Source organism: Halichondria panicea, chromosome 1 (genome assembly GCF_963675165.1).
Source record: "Halichondria panicea chromosome 1, odHalPani1.1, whole genome shotgun sequence".
NCBI lineage: Eukaryota > Metazoa > Porifera > Demospongiae > Suberitida > Halichondriidae > Halichondria > Halichondria panicea.
The window spans coordinates 14,970,538-14,989,820 of record NC_087377.1 but is presented as its reverse complement, the minus strand read 5'-3'; the positions used below and the strand labels follow the sequence as shown (position 1 = coordinate 14,989,820).

The 19,283-nt window shown below is 42.1% G+C and overlaps 4 protein-coding genes and 1 pseudogene across 4 annotated transcripts; 1 reads left to right on the top strand and 4 right to left on the bottom strand.

Moving 5' to 3' along the window:
* Positions 1–2,818: 2,818 nt before the first annotated feature.
* On the bottom strand, positions 2,819–5,022 carry LOC135333694 (E-selectin-like). The gene is made up of 7 exons (XM_064528747.1): positions 4,977–5,022; positions 4,702–4,917; positions 4,416–4,628; positions 4,154–4,357; positions 3,885–4,094; positions 3,617–3,826; positions 2,819–2,991 (listed from the first exon to the last, which is right to left on the bottom strand). The coding sequence occupies exons 1-7, from the start codon at positions 5,020–5,022 to the stop codon at positions 2,819–2,821; spliced, it is 1,272 nt and encodes a 423-aa protein (XP_064384817.1).
* Positions 4,777–9,044, bottom strand: LOC135342202 (complement receptor type 2-like). Its single transcript, XM_064538894.1, has 12 exons — positions 8,812–9,044; positions 7,432–8,751; positions 7,168–7,383; positions 6,913–7,113; positions 6,662–6,862; positions 6,411–6,611; positions 6,081–6,311; positions 5,807–6,019; positions 5,530–5,742; positions 5,249–5,461; positions 4,977–5,189; positions 4,777–4,917 (listed from the first exon to the last, which is right to left on the bottom strand). Exons 1-11 carry the CDS (start codon positions 8,891–8,893, stop codon positions 5,101–5,103), a joined length of 3,180 nt encoding a protein of 1,059 aa, XP_064394964.1. The 5' UTR covers positions 8,894–9,044; the 3' UTR covers positions 4,777–4,917; positions 4,977–5,100.
* Positions 9,045–9,283: 239 nt separating this feature from the next.
* LOC135333618 (uncharacterized) lies at positions 9,284–11,314 on the bottom strand (annotated as a pseudogene).
* A 145-nt stretch (positions 11,315–11,459) lies between these two features.
* On the bottom strand, positions 11,460–12,266 carry LOC135352045 (ATP synthase subunit g, mitochondrial-like). The gene is made up of 2 exons (XM_064551148.1): positions 12,134–12,266; positions 11,460–11,824 (listed from the first exon to the last, which is right to left on the bottom strand). The coding sequence occupies exons 1-2, from the start codon at positions 12,195–12,197 to the stop codon at positions 11,565–11,567; spliced, it is 324 nt and encodes a 107-aa protein (XP_064407218.1). The 5' UTR covers positions 12,198–12,266; the 3' UTR covers positions 11,460–11,564.
* Positions 12,267–12,401: 135 nt separating this feature from the next.
* LOC135333533 (zonadhesin-like) lies at positions 12,402–19,091 on the top strand. The gene is made up of 11 exons (XM_064528533.1): positions 12,402–12,580; positions 12,752–12,839; positions 13,396–14,200; positions 14,442–14,750; positions 14,999–15,169; positions 15,278–15,469; positions 15,623–15,794; positions 16,215–16,493; positions 16,625–16,753; positions 17,020–17,204; positions 17,476–19,091. The coding sequence occupies exons 1-11, from the start codon at positions 12,402–12,404 to the stop codon at positions 19,089–19,091; spliced, it is 4,125 nt and encodes a 1,374-aa protein (XP_064384603.1).
* The last annotated feature ends 192 nt before the right edge of the window (positions 19,092–19,283 follow it).

Below are 19,283 nucleotides of genomic sequence, written 5' to 3'. Positions count from 1 at the left end.
GACACCCCAAAACACCTTCGCCACAAGATATATCAAACCACTGTACTCCCGAAGCTAGACTACTGTGGGGCAGTTTGGGACCCCCACCAACTCAAATCCACAAAATTACTGGAAAACGTTCAGAAATTTGCGGGAAGAGTTATAACCCAAGACTGGTCATCAAGCTACCCGTTTCTGTGCTCCTCCCTGCATGGACCTAAAGCCACTGTCTATCCGAAGACGCATGCAAAAGTTGAAGCTTTGCTTTAAAATCCTAAGAAAAGAATCATGCATCCCTCCAACAGCCTTCACTCCCCACCCACAACCATCTCCAAGAAGTTTAAACTCAGTCCAACTCTTCACCCTGTTTGTACCAACAGATGCACATAAATTTTCATATTTCATAGATGTCATCAAACATTGGAATGCCTTGCCTGATGAAATTGTCTCGGCACAGACCCCGCTCATTTTTAAAAACCACCTGCACCGTTTGTATACCTGCACTCCGTAGTTACTGCATGCTCTGAACAAACCTATAATTAACATTTCATTTTTGTTTTTTTTTGTTTTTTACTGCCTTGTTCGTCTGTTCGTTCCCAGGTAGACAACGTTATTAGCCTAGCACTATTTGTTGTAAACCCTGTATGCTTTTTTGCATCAAAAATTTTAAAGAAAAAAAAAAAAAAAAGGCCGCCCAACTTTTAGAGGGCGGCTAAAATAGAGACTAGCAGAAGTACATAGACGCTACTGCTGAGTCAACAAAAAACGAAAAGCAATTTGGCCTGGAATGTCATTAAAAGGTCATAATTAGTGAAAGTTCAAGTGATGTCCGACCTCCTCGGTGGTGATCGACAAACCGATTGGAAATGATCGACAAACCGATTGGCAATGATCGACAAACCGATTGATGTGATCGACAAACCGATTGGATCGATGATTCTGTCATGCATTTTTGACCTGAATGGCGCTCCATAAGCTTAGACTCGCAAGCCGTCACTGTTCGCCTGCAACAGTGACGGCTTGCGAGTCTAAGCTAGCTCTGGAGATGCATTATTGGATGGACTATATAAGATAAGATGTTGTACATGTTAGATTTAGGTGTAATACTGTCATTGTACTGTGTTGTACAGTAAATTAGCTTTGTACAATTAATAATTATGTGTCCCTGGTGTCAGTTAAATCAGCTCTGGCTGGTCGACTTTGGCAGTGGGTGTGTGTACTATAGTTATAGTGAGCATTGTGTCCCCGTGTCAATTAAATCAGCTCTGGCTGGTCGACTTCGGCAGTGGGTGTGTACTATAGTTATAGTGAGCATTATGTGTCCCCGTGTCAGTTAAATCAGCTCTGGCTGGTCGACTTCGGCAGTGGGTGTGTGTACTATAGTTATAGTGAGCATTATGTGTCCCCGTGTCAGTTAAATCAGCTCTGGCTGGTCGACTTCGGCAGTGGGTGTGTGTACTATAGTTATAGTGAGCATTATGTGTCCCCGTGTCAGTTAAATCAGCTCTAGCTGGTCGACTTTGGCAGTGGGTGTGTGTGTGTACAGAGCATTGTGAGTATATACTATATATATATCAGCTCTAGCTGCATGGCTAGTCGACTTTAGCAGTGTCCTAGTAATATTATGACTGGCTTTGTAAATGAACAGTGCTTATAGTGTTTCTTTTCTACAGTTTGTATAATGGAACGAATTGTCACACCGGTCGGGACGTCAAAAGTCTGCATGCCTGGAATATGTGTATCAAAAATAATTATTGTGGACACTTTACATTGTTATTATACACTATTATGTTCTTTAACAATTTAAATTTACGTTTGCTTTCTGACAGCGCTGAGTCAGGCACATAAAATCACGACACATCAAGTATAGATGGTCTGCGTGCAGTGCTGTACATGTATATAGCATGTCAAGTACATGTAGATAAAATGTTGAACAACAGGCCACCTGCACTACAGTACAGTGTATGTATAGGCTATGTGACATGTAAAGTGAAGTAAATATAGGACAACAGACTATCTGTACTGCAGTACAGTACATGTATAGGCCATATGACATGTCAAGTAGATGAAATATAGACGGACATGCCATCTGCAGTGTAGTACAGGGTATGTGTAGGCCATATGACATGTCAAGTAGATGAAATATAGACCGACATGCCATCTGCAGTGTAGTACAGGGTATGTGTAGGCCATATGACATGTCAAGTAGATGAAATATAGACCGACATGCCATCTTCAGTGTAGTACAGGGTATGTGTAGGCCATATGACATGTCCACTACCAAAAAGCAGCATTATACATAGCATTTCCATTACTATGAAATTCATGACGAAATGTCAACTTTACTTGAGAGGAAATCAGCAGGAAACGACAACCTATATGCCATACACAGATCCTGTATTTCAAGAAGTATAGGAAATTCAATTTTTGGCCCAGTGATGCAGACATGCAGTTTAATATGTATCTTTCACTAAAAATAATCTCTGAGAATATAAAAAAAGTTCGTCTCTGGCGGGGGAGAACACCCCCCCTCTGAATGAATACCATTTATCAGCTGTGCCCCCCTACTAAATACAAACAAAAGAACTTGATCAATGCTAACTCTACTGTACCATACAACTTATAATTAAAATATAACATCAATGAAGTGTTATTATGTCGACTATAGTAGACTCTATATTACAATTATGTTGTCAACTAGCTACTTACGTATAGAAGAAGCTTTTATCTTAAGCAATTACTGATAAAACATATAATTATTAGCATCACTGAAACTGGTGACTTATATCAAAATGGCTAGCTTGCAGTTGATTGTAATCAGATGCACATAAAGTTTTGATTACAACAGTTTAGCAGTCCCAGTTTCAGCCTTTTGTAACTTGAACAGATGGCTTATCACTTTAATGTATCCATAAACAGCTCCACCCAGTACAACTAGAGCTAGTACAGCCATCACACTCACAACAGGTACGACAACATCTCGGATAAGTGATGAAGATGAGGCAACTGCAGCTGTGATGAAAATAGGTACAGTAACATATATATCAGTTGTTTTGAAACTATAACACATTTTGCTAGCTAGCTACCTCTATAAATTTAGCCAAAGCTCTAGGCATAATAATTATTAGAACACACTATAAGATTAGGTATTGTAATCTGTGTTTGCCTGTGCACCACATAATCTATTCAAGTATATAGCTACACCAGCATTAAAACACATGATCTTGGCTAGGTGTATTCTATAAAGGATCAGTGCTAGTCATGTGACCTCTAGCCTTGCACAGCCTGCCATTTATGCAGCTTGTACCTGGCTACGTTTGAATCCATTTTATCAATGTCTCAGTTTGTTTGTATTGCAGGAAATATTAACGTAAGACACACTTAAAGCATGGTCATGTGACTAACTTTATTGGTTAGAGATCATGTGCCAGCACTAATGTTATAGTTTTCCTTCTGACTCAGGGCTATACGGATTACCCTCAATTAAGGGGTCCATTGGGACACTATAATATTAACACCAAAAACATATCTCATGCATGCTCGTAATTTAACTATTATCGAGGGCGTATCGACTATAATCTTGTCAGTGAGAGATTGGTTTTTGTAGATAATGCCATCATGCATTAATTATTCTCACGTTCACAAGATGGAGCTTCTCCGTCAAAAGTACCCGTAATAATACTGCCATCTCCACTGCAAGTCCTTGGGTTGTTACCAACCAGATCAAACCCAGTGTCACAACTGTGGTTAGCCGTCACATTGAATACATAATTTCCCAAACCATCAGCGGCAGCAGAATAAGATATAGTCCCGTTAAGTAGGTCGGCAAGAGGAGAACAAGTTGTTGCTGTAAATACAAGTAAGTGGTTTCATTAGAAGTGCATGTATAATTATATATAGTATACCTTTGCATGCTGGAGCCAACCCATCAAATAAACCAGTAGTACTACTGCCATCTCCAAAGCAATTCCTTATCTTGTTACCAACCAGAGTAAACCCAGAGTTGCAGCTGTAGGTAGCTGTTACATTGAAAGAGTATCTGTTGTTTTGATCAGGCACATTCGAATAAGAAACAGAGCCGTTGGTTGGATTGGAAAGTGATGGGCATGTTATAGCTGTAGCGTAAATGATAATCCAAATCTTAAAACACAATATTTTTTTAATTACAGTCTACCTTCGCAGCTTGGAACTAGGCCATCAAAGGCACCAGTAATGCTGCTGCCATCTCCAGTGCAAGTCCTTGAGTCGTTACCAACCAGAAAAAAGCCAGTGTCACAACTGTAGGTAGCCACCACATCAAAGACGTAATTGCTATTTACAGTAGAACTGTATGTTACAAAACCATTGAAAGGATCAGTCAACGGAAAACAGGTAATCACTGTTAAAAAGAGAATAAAAGTGGTTTAGCGATATAATATAATAGCCCTATAACTCACGCTGACAATTCGGAGCTGACCCATCAAAGGCACCAATAATGCTGTTGCCATCTCCAGTGCAATTTCTTGTGTTGTCCCCAACCAGAGAAAACCCAGTGTCACAGTTGTAGGTAGCCACCACATTAAACGCATAGGTGCTGTTTTCATTAGGCGAGGCTCTACCAAAATCAATACTGCCGTTGTTTGTTGAGGGAATACTGGGGCAAGTTATAGCTGGAGGGGGAGTTAAAAGAGGAAATATCCTTTGAATTTAACACAATTACTATCAAAATAATGATGCATTTACGTTCACAAGTTGGATCCACCCCATCAAATGTACCAATGGAGCTGCTACTGCCTTCTCCAGTGCACATCCTTGTTCGGTCCCCAACCAGAGAAAATCCATTGTCACAGTTGTAGGTAGCCACTACATTTAATGCATAGTTGTTCCTTACATCAGGTGAGGCTCCACCAAAGTCCAGACTGCCATTGTTCGGAATGGCTACAGTTGAGCATGTAATGGCTGGAGAGGGGAAAGGGTTGGCAGTTACAAATTAAACGTTGTGTGTGAATAGCACTCACGGTCACAAGTTGGAGCTGTTCCATTAAAGCTACCATTTACACTCATCCCATCTCCGGTGCAAGTCCTTGAGTCGTTACCAACCAGATAAAACCCAGTGTCACAGTTGTAGGTAGCCACTACATTTTATGCATAGTTGTTCCTTACATCAGGTGAGGCTCCACCAAAGTCCAGACTGCCGTTGTTCGGAATGGCTACAGTTGAGCAGGTAATGGCTGGAGAGGGGAAAGGGTTGACAGTTACAAATTAAACATTGTGTGTGAAGAGCACTCACGGTCACAAGTTGGAGCTGTTCCATTAAAGCTACCATTGACACTCATCCCATCTCCGGTACAAATCCTTGAGTCGTTACCAACCAGATAAAACCCAGTGTCACATATGTAGGTAGCCACCACAGCAAAAATATATGTGCCATTTTCATCAAGTGAGGCTCCACCAAAGTCAATATTGCCGTTGTTTGGTGTGGGAACACCAGGGCAAGTTATAGCTGGTGGGTGGAGTGGAATGGGAGGGGAGTTAAAATGTCCAATAACAGAAGCATAATTATGCACTTACGTTCACAAGTTGGAGCTGCTCCATCAAAAGCACCAGTATTGCTACTGCCATCTCCAGTACACGTCCTCGAGCTATTACCAACCAGAGAAAATCCATTATCACAATTGTAATTAGTTACCACATCAAAGGCATAGTTGCTGTTTCCATCAGATGAGGCTCCACCAAAGTCAACACTACCACTACTCGGCGCTGCCACAGCAGGGCAGGTTATAGCTGTAGACAGTTGGAGAGGAGAGAGGGTTTACAGATGCAAGTTAAGTGTGTGAAGAGCACTCACGGTCACAAGTTGGAGCTGTTCCATTAAAGCTACCATTTACACTCATCCCATCTCCGGTGCAAGTCCTTGAGCTGTTATCAACCAGAGCAAACCCAGTGTCACAACTGTAGGCAGCCATTACATTGAACAACAAGTTGCCATTTACATCAGTAGCGACTCCGCCATAAGACACAGTGCCATTGGTTGGGCTCATCAACGGAGAACAGGTTATGGCTGCATAATAGTGATGGTTTAGTGTATTGAAACAAAACATACGTACGTTGGTCTCACTCACATTCACAAGTTGGATTATCAATTCCACTAAAGGCACCAATGGTGCTACTGCCATCACCAGTGCAATTTTTTGTGTTGACACCAACAAGAGAAAACCCTTTGACACAAGTGTAGGTGGCCGTCGTACCAAATTTAATTCGAAATTGGTTGTTAACTATTATTACAGAAGAACTTGCATTACTATAATTCACTTGACCATTCATTGGTTCACTTAGAGCAGGGCAGATTATGGCTGCAAGGAATGGTCAAAAGAATGGAGTGTACTTTGAGTCACAAGACACTTATAGCCCACAGTCTTTTCCTGGGAATAGGATGCAAATTGGAGACTCACCTTCACAAGTTGATGTTCCTCCATCAAAAGCACCAGTAGTGCTACTACCATCTCCAGTACACGTCCTGGTTGTGTTACCAACCAGAGCAAACCCAGTGTTACAATTGTAGATAGCTTGCTTTCCAAATTCCAAATTACTACTCTTCACATTGTAAGTCACAGTTCCATTGGTAGGATCATTCAGCGGAGGGCAGGTAATCACTGTAGAAATTATAACGATCTTAATAAGAGCTTAGATCTCATGCACTTACCTTTACATATTGGAATTTCTCCCTCAAAAAAACCAGTAATGCTACTACCATCTCCAGTACATGTCCTAGTTGTGTTACCAACCAGAGCAAACCCAGTGCTACAATTGTAGATAGCTTGCTTTCCAAATTCCAAATGATCACTCTCAACATTGTAAGTCACAGTTCCATTGGTAGGATCATTCAGCGGAGGGCAGGTAATCACTGTATAAATTATAACGATCTTAATAAGAGCTTAGATCTCATGCACTCACTTTCACATGTTGGAATTTCTCCCTCAAAAAAACCAGTAATGCTACTACCATCTCCAGTACATGTCCTAGTTGTGTTACCAACCAGAGCAAACCCAGTGCTACAATTGTAGATAGCTTGCTTTCCAAATTCCAAATGATCACTCTCAACATTGTAAGTCACAGTTCCATTGGTAGGATCATTCAGCGGAGGGCAGGTAATCACTGTATAAAGTGTGATGGAGTAAAACGTATTATTAAAATATAAAAGCAACTCACCTTCACAAGTTGGTGGTTCTCCTTCAAAAGCACCACTTGTGCCACTATCAGTATCAAATCCAGTGCAAGTTGTTGAGTTGTCACCGACCAGAGAAAACCCAGTGTCACAGCTGTAAATAGCTACTGTGTCAAAGGCATAGGTGCCGTTTTCATCAGCCATAGAATTGTATGCCACAGATCCATTATTAGGAGCAGTTGAGGGGGGACAGGTTATAGCTATGGTACAATAATTAGCATAATGACCTTCTACTTAATTTGACTTACCGTTACAGACGACTTCACCGGTTCCAGATAATAAAGCACCAAATCCATTCAAGCAGCTACAGTTGAATTGTTGCATACAAGTAGAATTTTGACCACAGTTGCATTGTATGGGAGATAATCTCATGCCTCCAGGGAAACCATAAGAATTGTCTGAGTCGAATCCATACACTGAAACACCTAGAACAGCTGATCTGTTTTGATGACAGACAGAACGTGCTCCAGAAGACACACTCGTTTTACTTATGTGGCCACAAACCTCTCCACTTGAACATGTAACGTTCTGCCATTCAGTAACAATGGAAGACATGTCTAACAATATTTGTGCAGCTTGAAAAAACTCAGAAGCAACATATATCGTGACATAGTTGGATGCAAAATCAGGAAGCACTGCAACTGAATAGTTGTTTGTAAACTGCTCAATTGGAGGGATTATCATCATGAATGGGTCTCCTATGCCATCACTCTCGCTACCATATGCATACTGGGCGACCAGTACTGGTGAGGTGGATTCAATGCTACAGGAACTGTTAATAGGAATTTCAAATTCTCGGTAGCTCCCTCCACTCTGTAACTGGAATTCACTGACTGATACCACAGTGTTGCAATTCACAGCTACACTTGCTGTTCGGGCACTAAGAACACGAATACGTTCACCAGATGATCTACCCTCGAGAGATGCCACGAGGAATTTTGAGCCCCATGTCACAGTCGGAGGCACTTGTTCAACCAGGTGGTCACAAGTGGCTATATGTTGTGGTACGTTAGCACAATCAGATCCACTAAACACAGACAAGGGTTTGGAGCTAGTTATTCTTGTTCCTGTGAGATCATTAACACTGCTTTTCATCTGATATGTTTCCATACTATTGAGTATTATTGTTGAGGAATCGAATTTGACAACAGTTTCATTTTCACAAGCCACCAACAAAATCACGCTAGGAAAGCTACTACCAAGTATATCGTACGAGATTCCATAATATTCGTATTCATCCACTGCCATTCTTATACATGGTAATGCTAAATAAGCATCTGTAGTCCTAGCATTATATGACATTCCATACACATTAATGTTTCTGTCAGCTTCAACAAGGATCCCCTTATTCCTTTCATTGATAGAAAAAACTTCAAAACTGGGCGGGATGACTACCACAGTTGAAGAGTTAGAAATGTTCCTGCTAAGATTGATTGGAGATACTGTGAAACTAACATCACTTGAATCTGGTTTTGTAATGAACAAGAACAACTGGTTCTTTTTTTCTTGACCAGAATTTATCGGGAAACCAACGACAAACATGTTACCAACACTTGATGAGGTCACATCTAGGACAATTCACAGGTGTTATATATACATGCAAGAATGAATTCAGATAATTATAATACCTGCATCACAAAGTACTTTCTTTTGAGCAGATGTGATTATGAATATTGTCAGGGTCAAAATAGCAATTCTGTAGCTCATCATTATATAGCAACTGTACTGACTGTGAGACAAATGATATACTCACTATAAAAATTATGCTTAGCTAGCTAGCTACAGTACACTAATTTAGTCAAGCACAGAACATTTTTGGTATATACTTTTCTTATGACTAGAACTGTAGAGAATAACTGTACCTAGAGCCTGCAAGGTGCATAAGGCATGTCACTAATGCAGGTATAGTTTAACTCAAATTACATCTTTAATTCTAACAAATCAATTTTGTATACTTGTTTGGGTATAAAGTTACAATGTTATTATTGTGCTGTGTACGGACAACTAAATCGACAGTTTAGCTATAATTATGGTTGTATATACAGTCATATGGAATTGATACTTTGTTGAAGCTTCTTTGTTAAGATATGGATACCATAATTATAACGTAGTTATAGTGCCCCAGATATTGTTCACAATATTGAACGAGAACCCCTTATTAACGTCGGGTGTTTCCAGGAAATGGGGTGGGATAGCCGATGCATACGAGAGCAGTGTAATTACTTTGAATCTTCATGCTTGTATTGCTGTATGATATGCCATTCACATCGCTTCCGTTTTTAACCACATCTATAGTGCTGAAACATGTTGACCTAGCTTACTCATCATCATGCTTTTAGGGTCCACGCCAGTGGGGTTGAAGTACAAGGATAGAGACTCTGGAATCGTCTTGTTAACAAGTTAAAGAGTGAAGAATAGCTCTGGATTTTTGCTAATCTTAGGAATTTCGACCCGAGTCCAAATCACTTGAGGAGCACCATAATCTGAAACAAGATTGGTCTCTCAAAGCTCGATTCCAGCAGAAGTTCACAAGATTTGTCAGTTTCCTCTAACCACAGTGATTTAGCACTAGGAGACAAGTTAAATTTCTCTGTACCTTTAAGTCCAGTAAGTGTCCAAAAATATGTGGCCTTGCCCAAAATTGTACACGTACTCATCCAAGAAAGTATTTAAAATCCTCTGCAGTGTAAGTTTCATAGATAATCTGAGCGATGGGGTTAGCATCTGTTGCAAATGTTTTGGAGTTTAGGTACTACAGATGGCCAGTTTGAGATGACAATCCAATCTTAAGAGTGCCACAAGTCACTAGTGTAGAAATATCAACCGGTTGAAAGAAGTTGTATCAATGTGACCATTGAATAACAGTTGATTGAGCTCAGCCACAATGTCCATTTTAAGAGGATTACTATCTTCAAGCATAATTATCAAGAGCATAATTAAGCCCCCAATTACTTTGTTCTATCCAGGAGTTCACAATGTCTTGAAAATTAGGCTGTGAATGAAATTCATTATTCAACCAGTGTGTAGTATCATGGAGGTATTTCTTGATGTCCTTACCCCATGTATGTTCTCCATTCTTAGAAAAGAGCAGCAAAGTTTACAATATCGGGGTTGTCTAGAGAGCATTTTGAAGTAGCTATCATAAAGACACGTGTAGCCGCTGTCTTAAAAGGGTCAGAGGCAATACCATGAATCCAAATGTCTCCAATTTCTTGACTATAAGTTGGTAGCTTGTCAACTACAGTTAACAGTTTCTCAATGAATATATCATAAGCATGCAGCGGCAACTATCTTTGCACCTGGGAATAGCTTCCTAAGTGTTGCATAATTCTTAAACACTTCAATGACAGAGGGTGGTCCACTGCATGTTGTCTCTCCTTATAGCAAAAGCCAGTGCTTCCGTTAATCCCGGAACAATCACGAGGGAAGGGCCGTGCTGTCCTCCGTAGCCGTGAGGGTGCCACATCCCAATTATCTGATCTCCTGTTACTGAATCTTTCCAGTTGATCACACTGGGAACAGCAGGAGGCATTGAGGCAGTATTTACACCTACTGTAATAGCTTTGACTCCGTTCCTTTTCATGATGGGGATAATCGATCTGGTAGTCCCAGGAATATCTCTCTGCATGGCTCATAGTAACAGTTGCATTGCGTCCAAATTTAGCATCCAATTTATGTGTCAGTTGGAAACCAAAATCAGCCATCGCCAGGGTCTTATCGTAGAACTCCATCTGAGCATTGAAGGGGAAAACATGCCAGACGATATCTCCTCTCTTTACAGCATCAGTGAAATCTTGAAGCTGAGTCTCACTGGGGCAGTGCAAGCCAAGCTTTGAGGCTACAAGGCAGTTGGTGTAAAGGTAGACTAGGTAGGGATGAGTGGTGAAGACAAGGCATTCCTCTCCTCCTAGGTTTCTGAGATCTCGAGCTATTTTTATAGCATCTGGAAAATATTTATCGAAGCCGTACTCTTTGACAATGTTCTGTGCAGTGTTGGCAAATTCAACGTCTAGATGGCAAAATGAGATCAAATAAATGGTGGTGACGTTTGGATCCTTATTATTCAGCCCCAGATGCTTTGCAGAGTGTACAAAGAACAACTTGTAGTCCATTTTCATGCATGATGTTCAGTGTACACTAGTATATAGTTGAACGAGCCACACCTTCAATGTTGTGCAGACTTTTACCTGATTTACGCCGCCTTCTATAATAAAACAATATCCCAAAAGCGGCCTAGACTCGAGGTAATGTTGATTGCCTCTTCACATTCTACACATTTTGAGGTTTTAGACAAAATATTACTATCAGACTAACATGAACATAGAGTCATTACACCTCTAATAGAATGATAATGCTAGATCTACAACCAGTGTTCCACAGTTCACACTTTGTAACCGATCAAGCTCTTCCTGCCAATTATTTGTCCTACATAGAACCAGCAACCTGTTTCAACAGCAATAAGTGTATTTCTTGTTGCCTCGGACACTGACACATCTAGGAATCGTCCTGCTAGTGTGGAATTCCAGAGCTTAGAGAGGCCGGTCTTTATTTGTGGCCATTGTCCGGGGGTGGGTGGGCCTAACTCCACTCGAGCATGACCCCAGAACGTCTGTAAGTGTGGCTGGGCTGTTCTGAGGACAGCTGTATGTGTGTGTGTGTGTGTGGGGGGGGGGGGGGGGGGTAGTCAAGAGGTACTCAATCAACAGGTATTCAAGGCAATAGCAGAGGGTGTGTGTGTGGAGTACAAGTAGTCAAGAGGTACTCAATCAACAGGTATTCAAGGCAATAGCATTAGGTGTGTGTGTGTGTGTGTGTGTGCTAAAGGTATAAAATGGCTAGGTCAATGAAAAGTTTACAGTTAACTGAGGAATTTTCTAATTAAAGCTGCCCACATTTTTCAAGGAATAGCTAAAAGCTCACAGAAACTGTCACGCACTCCTCAACACTTACTTGATGCTGTAGATGTGGTCTTTGAGACCAGTTTGGTTCCCAGAGAGGCTAATCTACCAGCCATTTGACAAGGTCAGGGTCAGTCCAATGTTACACTAGGTCACGTGCAAGCGGTGTTGAGCCCCGCCCATACTTATTGTGCTTGGAAAATTATATAGGTGTGGCTGTAGCAGGAAATCATCTTACTTCCGGCCGTCGGTAGTAGTGCCACGCCCTCCCCAATTGGCTGGAATTCGAGACTAGGATCATTAATACTCAAGATATAAAGATGGCATTACTCTCCTCTAACGAGGTAGTACTGCCATTGTCACTTCTGCTGATGCTTGTGTTGTATGTGGGTTGTAGTAGCTCCACTGTATGCAGTAATACTTGCAATCCCGGAGAGTATCTGGTACTGGTGAATGGGAATGGTACTGGACAATGTGTAGAATGCCCATCCGGATTCTAGTAAGTTAAGTTAGCAATCACTGCACACAGCGCTTGCGCTTGCTTGCACAATGCAAGGAATTTTAAAATCGATTGCGTGCTGAGTAATGTGTACTTTTTGTGTTTTGACAGCTTTGTGCAATCTTTGTATTAGTTGGTTATCACCTTAATATCAACTTGGTTCCTTTCTAGCTGTGAAGGCTCCCAATCAGCACCTCAATCCTGCCTCCCTGGAACAGCCAATAAAATCACAGGACAGATCAACAGCTCCGCTTGTCAAGTGAGTGCTGATTTTCAGCCCTAACTCCATGCATGCAGCTTTTAATATTGTGCTGATCCAATAGCAAAGAGTTATAATACAATGGGAGTACACTATAATTATAAACTCATGGAGGTGCAGGAAGAGAATGTGCTTGCTATGCTGCAAAAACAAGGTTAATTAATAGCTAGCCATTGAATGCAGGGCAGTTGTCCCAGGTGGAGCAAGCTGGCTGCATGCAAGTCTGCATGTATCAGTGCACGTCCTATTGTGCATGCAACAACACTGCTAGCTATATAGTCTATACTCTTCCAAAGGGCATATATACGATACCAAAAAACGGTTCAAAATTGCTATACTGGAAAAACGATTGACCTCTTTCTTTTAGGAAAATGTTCTGGTGATTAGCCCCCCCTTCCAATATTCCTGTATCCGCCCCTGCATATATAGAGGGGAGTTTTACTTGCTTGCGTCCAAAGAACAGTATATATAATTATATTGATGTTTATCATTGCATGACTGTGGTTTTGTGGTAAACATTTTGCATTATACTGTTAAGAAATGCTCTCTATTGCAGCCATGCCAGCCTGGCACATATGCTAGACAAACAGGTTCAATTAGTTGTCTCTCTTGTCCGAGTGGGACAGCTTGCCCCAACATCAGTACCTCCGCACCCACACCCTGCATCAGTGGGTTGTACGCTGTCGTCAGTGGAGACACAGGGGCAATAAACTGTATGGAATGTCCGGTTGGAGCTAAATGTCCTTTTTCATTCTCTGTTCCAATACCTTGTCCGTCGGGATTCTATTCGAATGAAACTGAATCAACAAATTGTACAGAATGTCCTGGTGGTCACAGATGTCCTGATCCATCCTTTTCTCCTGACCCCTGTAACCCCGGCTCTTTCGCTGCAGCTGGCTCTGTAAGTTGTACTCAATGTCCTGTGGGTACCTCTTGCCCTCAGGCAGCCACTACTATCCCTCAAGACTGCTCAGAGGGTCAGTACGCCATCAACGGATCTTGTAATTGCTCTCTGTGCCCAGTTGGCCATTTCTGCACTGATCCTTCTCTCGTACCTACACTTTGCCCTTCTGGTACTTACAACAATGTGACTGGACAATTGAATTGCACATTGTGTGAAATAGGACGCCAGTGCTTGAATGGAATACAATCGTTACCTTGTCCGGTTGGTACATTCAGCCTGGAGCTACAAGTAGACTGCACTCCTTGTAATACTGGGACTTATAGTACTGAGGGTGCTGGTGAGTGTATCGTGTGTCCACCGGGTCATTACTGCAGCAGTCCTGCATCTGTACCACTGCCTTGTCAAGCTGGATACATTGCAGTGGGAGGACAGGACAATTGCACACTGTGTGATAGTGGTGAGTGCATGCAATTATTGCCAATTATCATGAGTGTCTATATACAATTATAGTTGTTGTACCTGCATGTATGCATGTTCTCGCTTAAATATTAGGTCAATGTATAGCTACATTGAATGACCTACTTTAAATGATATACACATAATTAATAAGCTCACACATATAATATTGTTAAGGAGACACTGACACATACGTTGTATAATTGTGTGAAGTATAATTATATTGCTAATTCTCCATACAGGAACAATTCCTGACTCCACTCACAGCATCTGTACTGCCTGTCCAGCGGGTCACTATTGTCCTGACCCCCGACAACCACCACTACCCTGCTCCAACGGCACCTACACCCTACCAGGCCAAAATACACAATGTATCGTTTGCCCTCAGGGCTATGCGTGCCACGTTCAAGATGCTCTGCCACTATTGTGCTCTGTTGGGAGTTACTCACCGTTAGGGAGTGTAGAGTGTCTGCTCTGCCCAGCTGGTGCTGCATGTTCCAATGGAAGTCTTCCAATGCCCTGTGTGTCCGGAGAGTACAGCTTGCAAGGAGGTATAGTTATATACATATATATATACACGACGTGTCCTGTTGAGGGTATAATACTCCTGAAATTTGAAATTTGAAAAGGAAAAATTGAGTAAGATAATTTCGTCAGCAAAATCCTAGAAATGCTTTGTTAATTATCAGGCTAATGAACCATGTATTATACGATTTGCTTTCTTTTGCTACATTTTATTTGCTTGAGGTATAATAGTCCCCTCGAATGCACAAAATCACAATCATATTATACCCTCTAGATCCACTTTGCACTACTTGTCCTTCCGGATCCTATTGTCTGACGACCTACGATCTGCCCTCTCCCTGTCCTAGTGGCACCTACTCCAATGAGTCTAGCATTACGTGTATTCTTTGCCCGCCTGGAAATCATTGCCCCACCACCACCAACCCCCCACTCTCCTGTCCAGCAGGTGAAGTTTTTATATGGCCCTCAAAGTTGGTTAGCAAAATTGGCAGTACATGGATTTTATATCCACTCAAAGGTTCATTATGTATAGCTAGCAAAAACTTACCTCCAGGTACCTATTCTGTTGAGAATGCCACTTTTTGTTCTCTGTGTGAGGCTGGTTTTTCCTGCCTTGGTCCTGCCCTGGAGCCTCTACCCTGTGACCATGGCTACTACAGTGCTGCTGGTGACGAGGTGTGTACATTATGTCCTGCTGGATTTGAATGTCCGCTCACGAGTCGGTTTCCCAGCCCTTGTCCACCTGGTGAGCTGATTATGTGGGGTGAACGTTTTGTAAGAATATTGCTTGACGTTCTACTAGACTAAGTGTGCAAGCCAAATAGGTTCATTTTGCATGTGTATTACTTTGTTACAAACAGTAACAGATGAAACTTTTTGTATAATTCATTCCATTCAGGCTATGTAAGTGATGGAGGGTCTACAAACTGTACTGTTTGTCCCTCGGGTCACTCCTGTCCAGACACCACTACCTCTGTCACTATGACCCCTTGTACTCCCGGCACCTACTCCCCTGGAGGTCAGGTGACCTGCACTAGCTGTCCTCCTGGAATGTACTGTCCTGATGCATGGTGAGTATGTAGTATACGCGACATTTTTGAGGCATTTAACTTTTGTGGAATTGCCTCTAAAACTGAATAAATTGCCCGTTTAAGATAATTATGTCAATGCACGTTAGCTACGTTCGCCGAACAATTTCTAAACATCGAAACTTAAGCTATTGGTAGCAACCAAGACTATAAACTAAATCAAAATAGTACGTGTCTAGTTGCCTCTTTATAAACTTTTGGAAAATAAATGTTGGCCATTCTACAGAGGTTACCTTGTGAACTGTTATTATTTGGGACATGGGTGCCTGACTTTTCGTCAGGGGTGAACGCTACACTTTGGAAAAGGAGTGTGATTATCTGTTGAAAGTCGATTTCTATAATTATGACTTTAATTATTGAGTTGTGTTTATAGTATCTTTCAAACTCTGCTTTTCATTATAGCTCAGCCATTGAGTTTCCTTGCGAGCCTGGCAGCTTCTCCCTCGGTAACCAGACGTCTTGCACGCCCTGCCCACCTGGAATGGCCTGCTCAGCTAGCGATGGTTCCTCAAACCTCGTCTGTTCGTCAGGCACCTACAGTAGGGTTAGGAGTGAAATCTGCGTGTCTTGTCCCCCTGGCTTTGCTTGTCCTCTCTCTGATCAGGCTTTGGAATTGCCATGTGTGCCTGGATCATTCTCTACTGGGGTGCAGACTGAGTGTACAATGTGTCCGGCTGGAATGTAAGTATATCACTGAGCATGTGAATGTTCAAATGTAATACTATAGTGTGTATATTGCTGCATTTTGTAATAAATTATTATGTATCAAAAAAAGTAAGTTAAAAATTATGCAGCAACAATATTTTTCCCAGGGAGTGTCCTTTTGTTGATCGAGCCACAATGATAGACTGTTCCCCAGGCACATACTCTCTTGGCAATCAGAGCTCCTGCACACAGTGTCCTCCCGGCTATGAGTGCCCATCCACCACTATGGATACCAGGTGAGCGCTATATACACTACTATTAGTGTGAAGCTTTCTGATTAGCTTCATGGTAGTGAGTGGTTGAGCGCTGTGTGTGCATGTAATGCATGCACACTATAAGCTCATTGTGTACTGTGAAATGTCACCATATATATATATACATGCACCCTGTTTTACTCCAATATAGCTTTGTAGTACCATTTACAGAGCATAATTATAGTGGTTTTGTGCTCTATAAATTATGCTTCATTCACAGTTCATTCAAAGTACTCCTCATTCCCCAGAACCCAATGTCCTACTGGCTACTACTCTCCTGGTAGTTCTGCCTCTTGTTTCATGTGTTCCCGAGGCTTTGCTTGCCCCGTTCCTGAAGCCACACCCACTCCATGCTCTCCAGGGACGTACAGTTTAGACGGGTCTATTAACTGCACGCTCTGTGATGCTGGATACACGTGTCAGGATCCTACCAGTGAGTGTATGCATGATCGCGTTTTGCATGAATGTGGAGTAAAATTATATTGTACTGAAGCGTTTAGCAAGTGAAAAACCATTGCAAATGTGCCGATGTGACAAGTTAGCAGACAAATTGACAATGATAATTGTGATGATAAGGGAAGGCTCAAGATGTCATATAAATATAGAATCAACGTAAAACCTATAATTTATGCTCAATGTGGTATGCATATTTATAGCATTACTGTACACATGCGTATTTTAATCACTAATTCACCCCTCTCCAGTTTTACCGCTGGCTTGTTCTCTGGGTACCTGGAGTCAACCTGCCAGCCTTATCTGTTTGCCCTGCAACCATGGTTACCAATGCCTCGAAACATCAACTACCCCCACTCCACTTGATCAAATTTGTCCAATCGGTGCGTGGTGTGACGGTCAAGACTTATTCCTCTGTCCCGTCGGTTTCTATGGTAATGTTACCGGAGCCGGAAGCCAAGAAGAAGGTTGTACACTATGTCCTCCGGGATATTACTGTCCGAATCCGGGTTCCATTTCGTTCGATTCCAATACATGCCCCGAGGGCTATTATTGCCCTGCTGGTACGACATTTGCACAAGAATTCCCATGCCCCGCGGGCACCTTCAACAATCGGACGATGCAGACAAGCGTAGAGACTGGATGCACTGCAATATGCCCGGCCAGCATGTACTGTCCTCAGGGTAGTAGCAGAGGTCTTGAATGTCCGGCAGGATTCTACTGCGCTGAAGGCACACCCACCCCTTATCACACTCCCTGTCCCCTCGGCACTTATGGACCAGGGTCAAGTTTCCACGAAGCCAGCCAGTGTATAGAATGCCCTGTCGGCCATTATTGTCCATCGGGAAATAGCTCTCATTCGACTGTGTCTCCATTGCCATGCCGACCAGGTACGTACAATCCTCTGAACGGAACTGGCCACGAATTTAACTGTATTTTATGCACTGCTGGAATGTCGTGTCCAACCATCGCTCTCACAGAACCTTCACACACTTGTAATGAGGGTCACTATTGTCCAAATGGAACTATTTATCCGAATCAGTACCCATGTCCTCCAGGAACTGTCACTTTCAGAATTGACCTGCAAAGTCCTGAACAATGTGATATTTGCCCGGCAGGCCAGGCTTGTGGTTTTGCGACTGGATTCAACTTCTCCGAGCCTTTACCATGTGCACCGGGCCATTATTGTCCTATGGGCACGCCCGCCCCTAACAAGTACCCTTGTCCCTCAGGAACTTTCACAGAATCTTCCGATCTCACTTCAGCAATCGAGTGCTCGATTTGTCCAGCTGGTCACTATTGTATAGGGGGAGGAGGTGGCCCCACGGACGTATGTCCAAGGGGTCACTATTGCCCGGAGGATACTTCACTACCGCACCAATTCCCATGTTCGAAAACAACTTATAACCCCCTATTTGGTCAAAACTCGACGTCTAGTTGCCTAAACTGTACTATAGGACATTTCTGCGAACGTGGATTTGCAACCCCTGAGGCCTGCCCTGCTGGCACATATAATCCCCATGGCTATGACGCCGTGTCAGACTCAACCATTGGCGATCCTATCGGAAACAAGAGTGACTGTTTGGTGTGCCCAGGAGGTCAATTTTGTGTGGAGGGTAGTATTTTTCCAGTTGATTGCGGTCTTGGTTTGTTTTCACCACCAAGATCGGTATTTTGTTTCGATTGTTTGGTGGGCCATTATTGCGATGAGAATACAACGTCTGAAGAAAATATGAGAGTGAATAAACAGTGTCCACCTGGAAACTATTGCGTTGCCGGTCTGAGTGACGTTGCAGAGAGTGTACTGTGTGCTACTGGATTCTACTGCCCACAAGGTGAGCTGATGGATCACAATCGCAATGGTTAAAATTAATGTTACTGCATGTATATACGTACGTTATGTTATCATAATGACATAATAATTAGTCTATATACGTTATGTTATCATAATGACATAATAATTAGTCTATATTATGTTTTGTGTAGAAAAGTAAAGTTGAGGACAGAAATAATTATAATCGTTTACAAGTATAATTATACAGCGTTCATTATTCAGAGC

Excerpts from the sequence above, each read along its gene's own strand:
- LOC135333694 (XM_064528747.1), bottom strand. The coding sequence starts at position 5,022 with ATGAGTGTAAATGGTAGCTTTAATGGAACAGCTCCAACTTGTGACC. Across the intron at positions 4,358-4,415 it reads GTCAGCTCCGAATTGTCAGC|TGATTACCTGTTTTCCGTTG; the intron begins GTGAGTTATAGG and ends TCTTTTTAACAG. Across the intron at positions 2,992-3,616 it reads AGAAGCTCCATCTTGTGAAC|CTGCAGTTGCCTCATCTTCA; the intron begins GTGAGAATAATT and ends TTTTCATCACAG.
- LOC135342202 (XM_064538894.1), bottom strand. The coding sequence starts at position 8,893 with ATGATGAGCTACAGAATTGCTATTTTGACCCTGACAATATTCATAATC. Across the intron at positions 7,384-7,431 it reads CGGTGAAGTCGTCTGTAACG|CTATAACCTGTCCCCCCTCA; the intron begins GTAAGTCAAATT and ends ATTGTACCATAG. Across the intron at positions 6,612-6,661 it reads AGAAATTCCAATATGTAAAG|TGATTACCTGCCCTCCGCTG; the intron begins GTAAGTGCATGA and ends TAATTTCTACAG.
- LOC135352045 (XM_064551148.1), bottom strand. The coding sequence starts at position 12,197 with ATGGCTGGTAGATTAGCCTCTCTGGGAACCAAACTGGTCTCAAAGACC. Across the intron at positions 11,825-12,133 it reads GACCACATCTACAGCATCAA|CTGTCCTCAGAACAGCCCAG; the intron begins GTAAGTGTTGAG and ends ACACACATACAG.
- LOC135333533 (XM_064528533.1), top strand. The coding sequence starts at position 12,402 with ATGGCATTACTCTCCTCTAACGAGGTAGTACTGCCATTGTCACTTCTG. Across the intron at positions 12,581-12,751 it reads GAATGCCCATCCGGATTCTA|CTGTGAAGGCTCCCAATCAG; the intron begins GTAAGTTAAGTT and ends GTTCCTTTCTAG. Across the intron at positions 12,840-13,395 it reads TCAACAGCTCCGCTTGTCAA|CCATGCCAGCCTGGCACATA; the intron begins GTGAGTGCTGAT and ends TCTCTATTGCAG.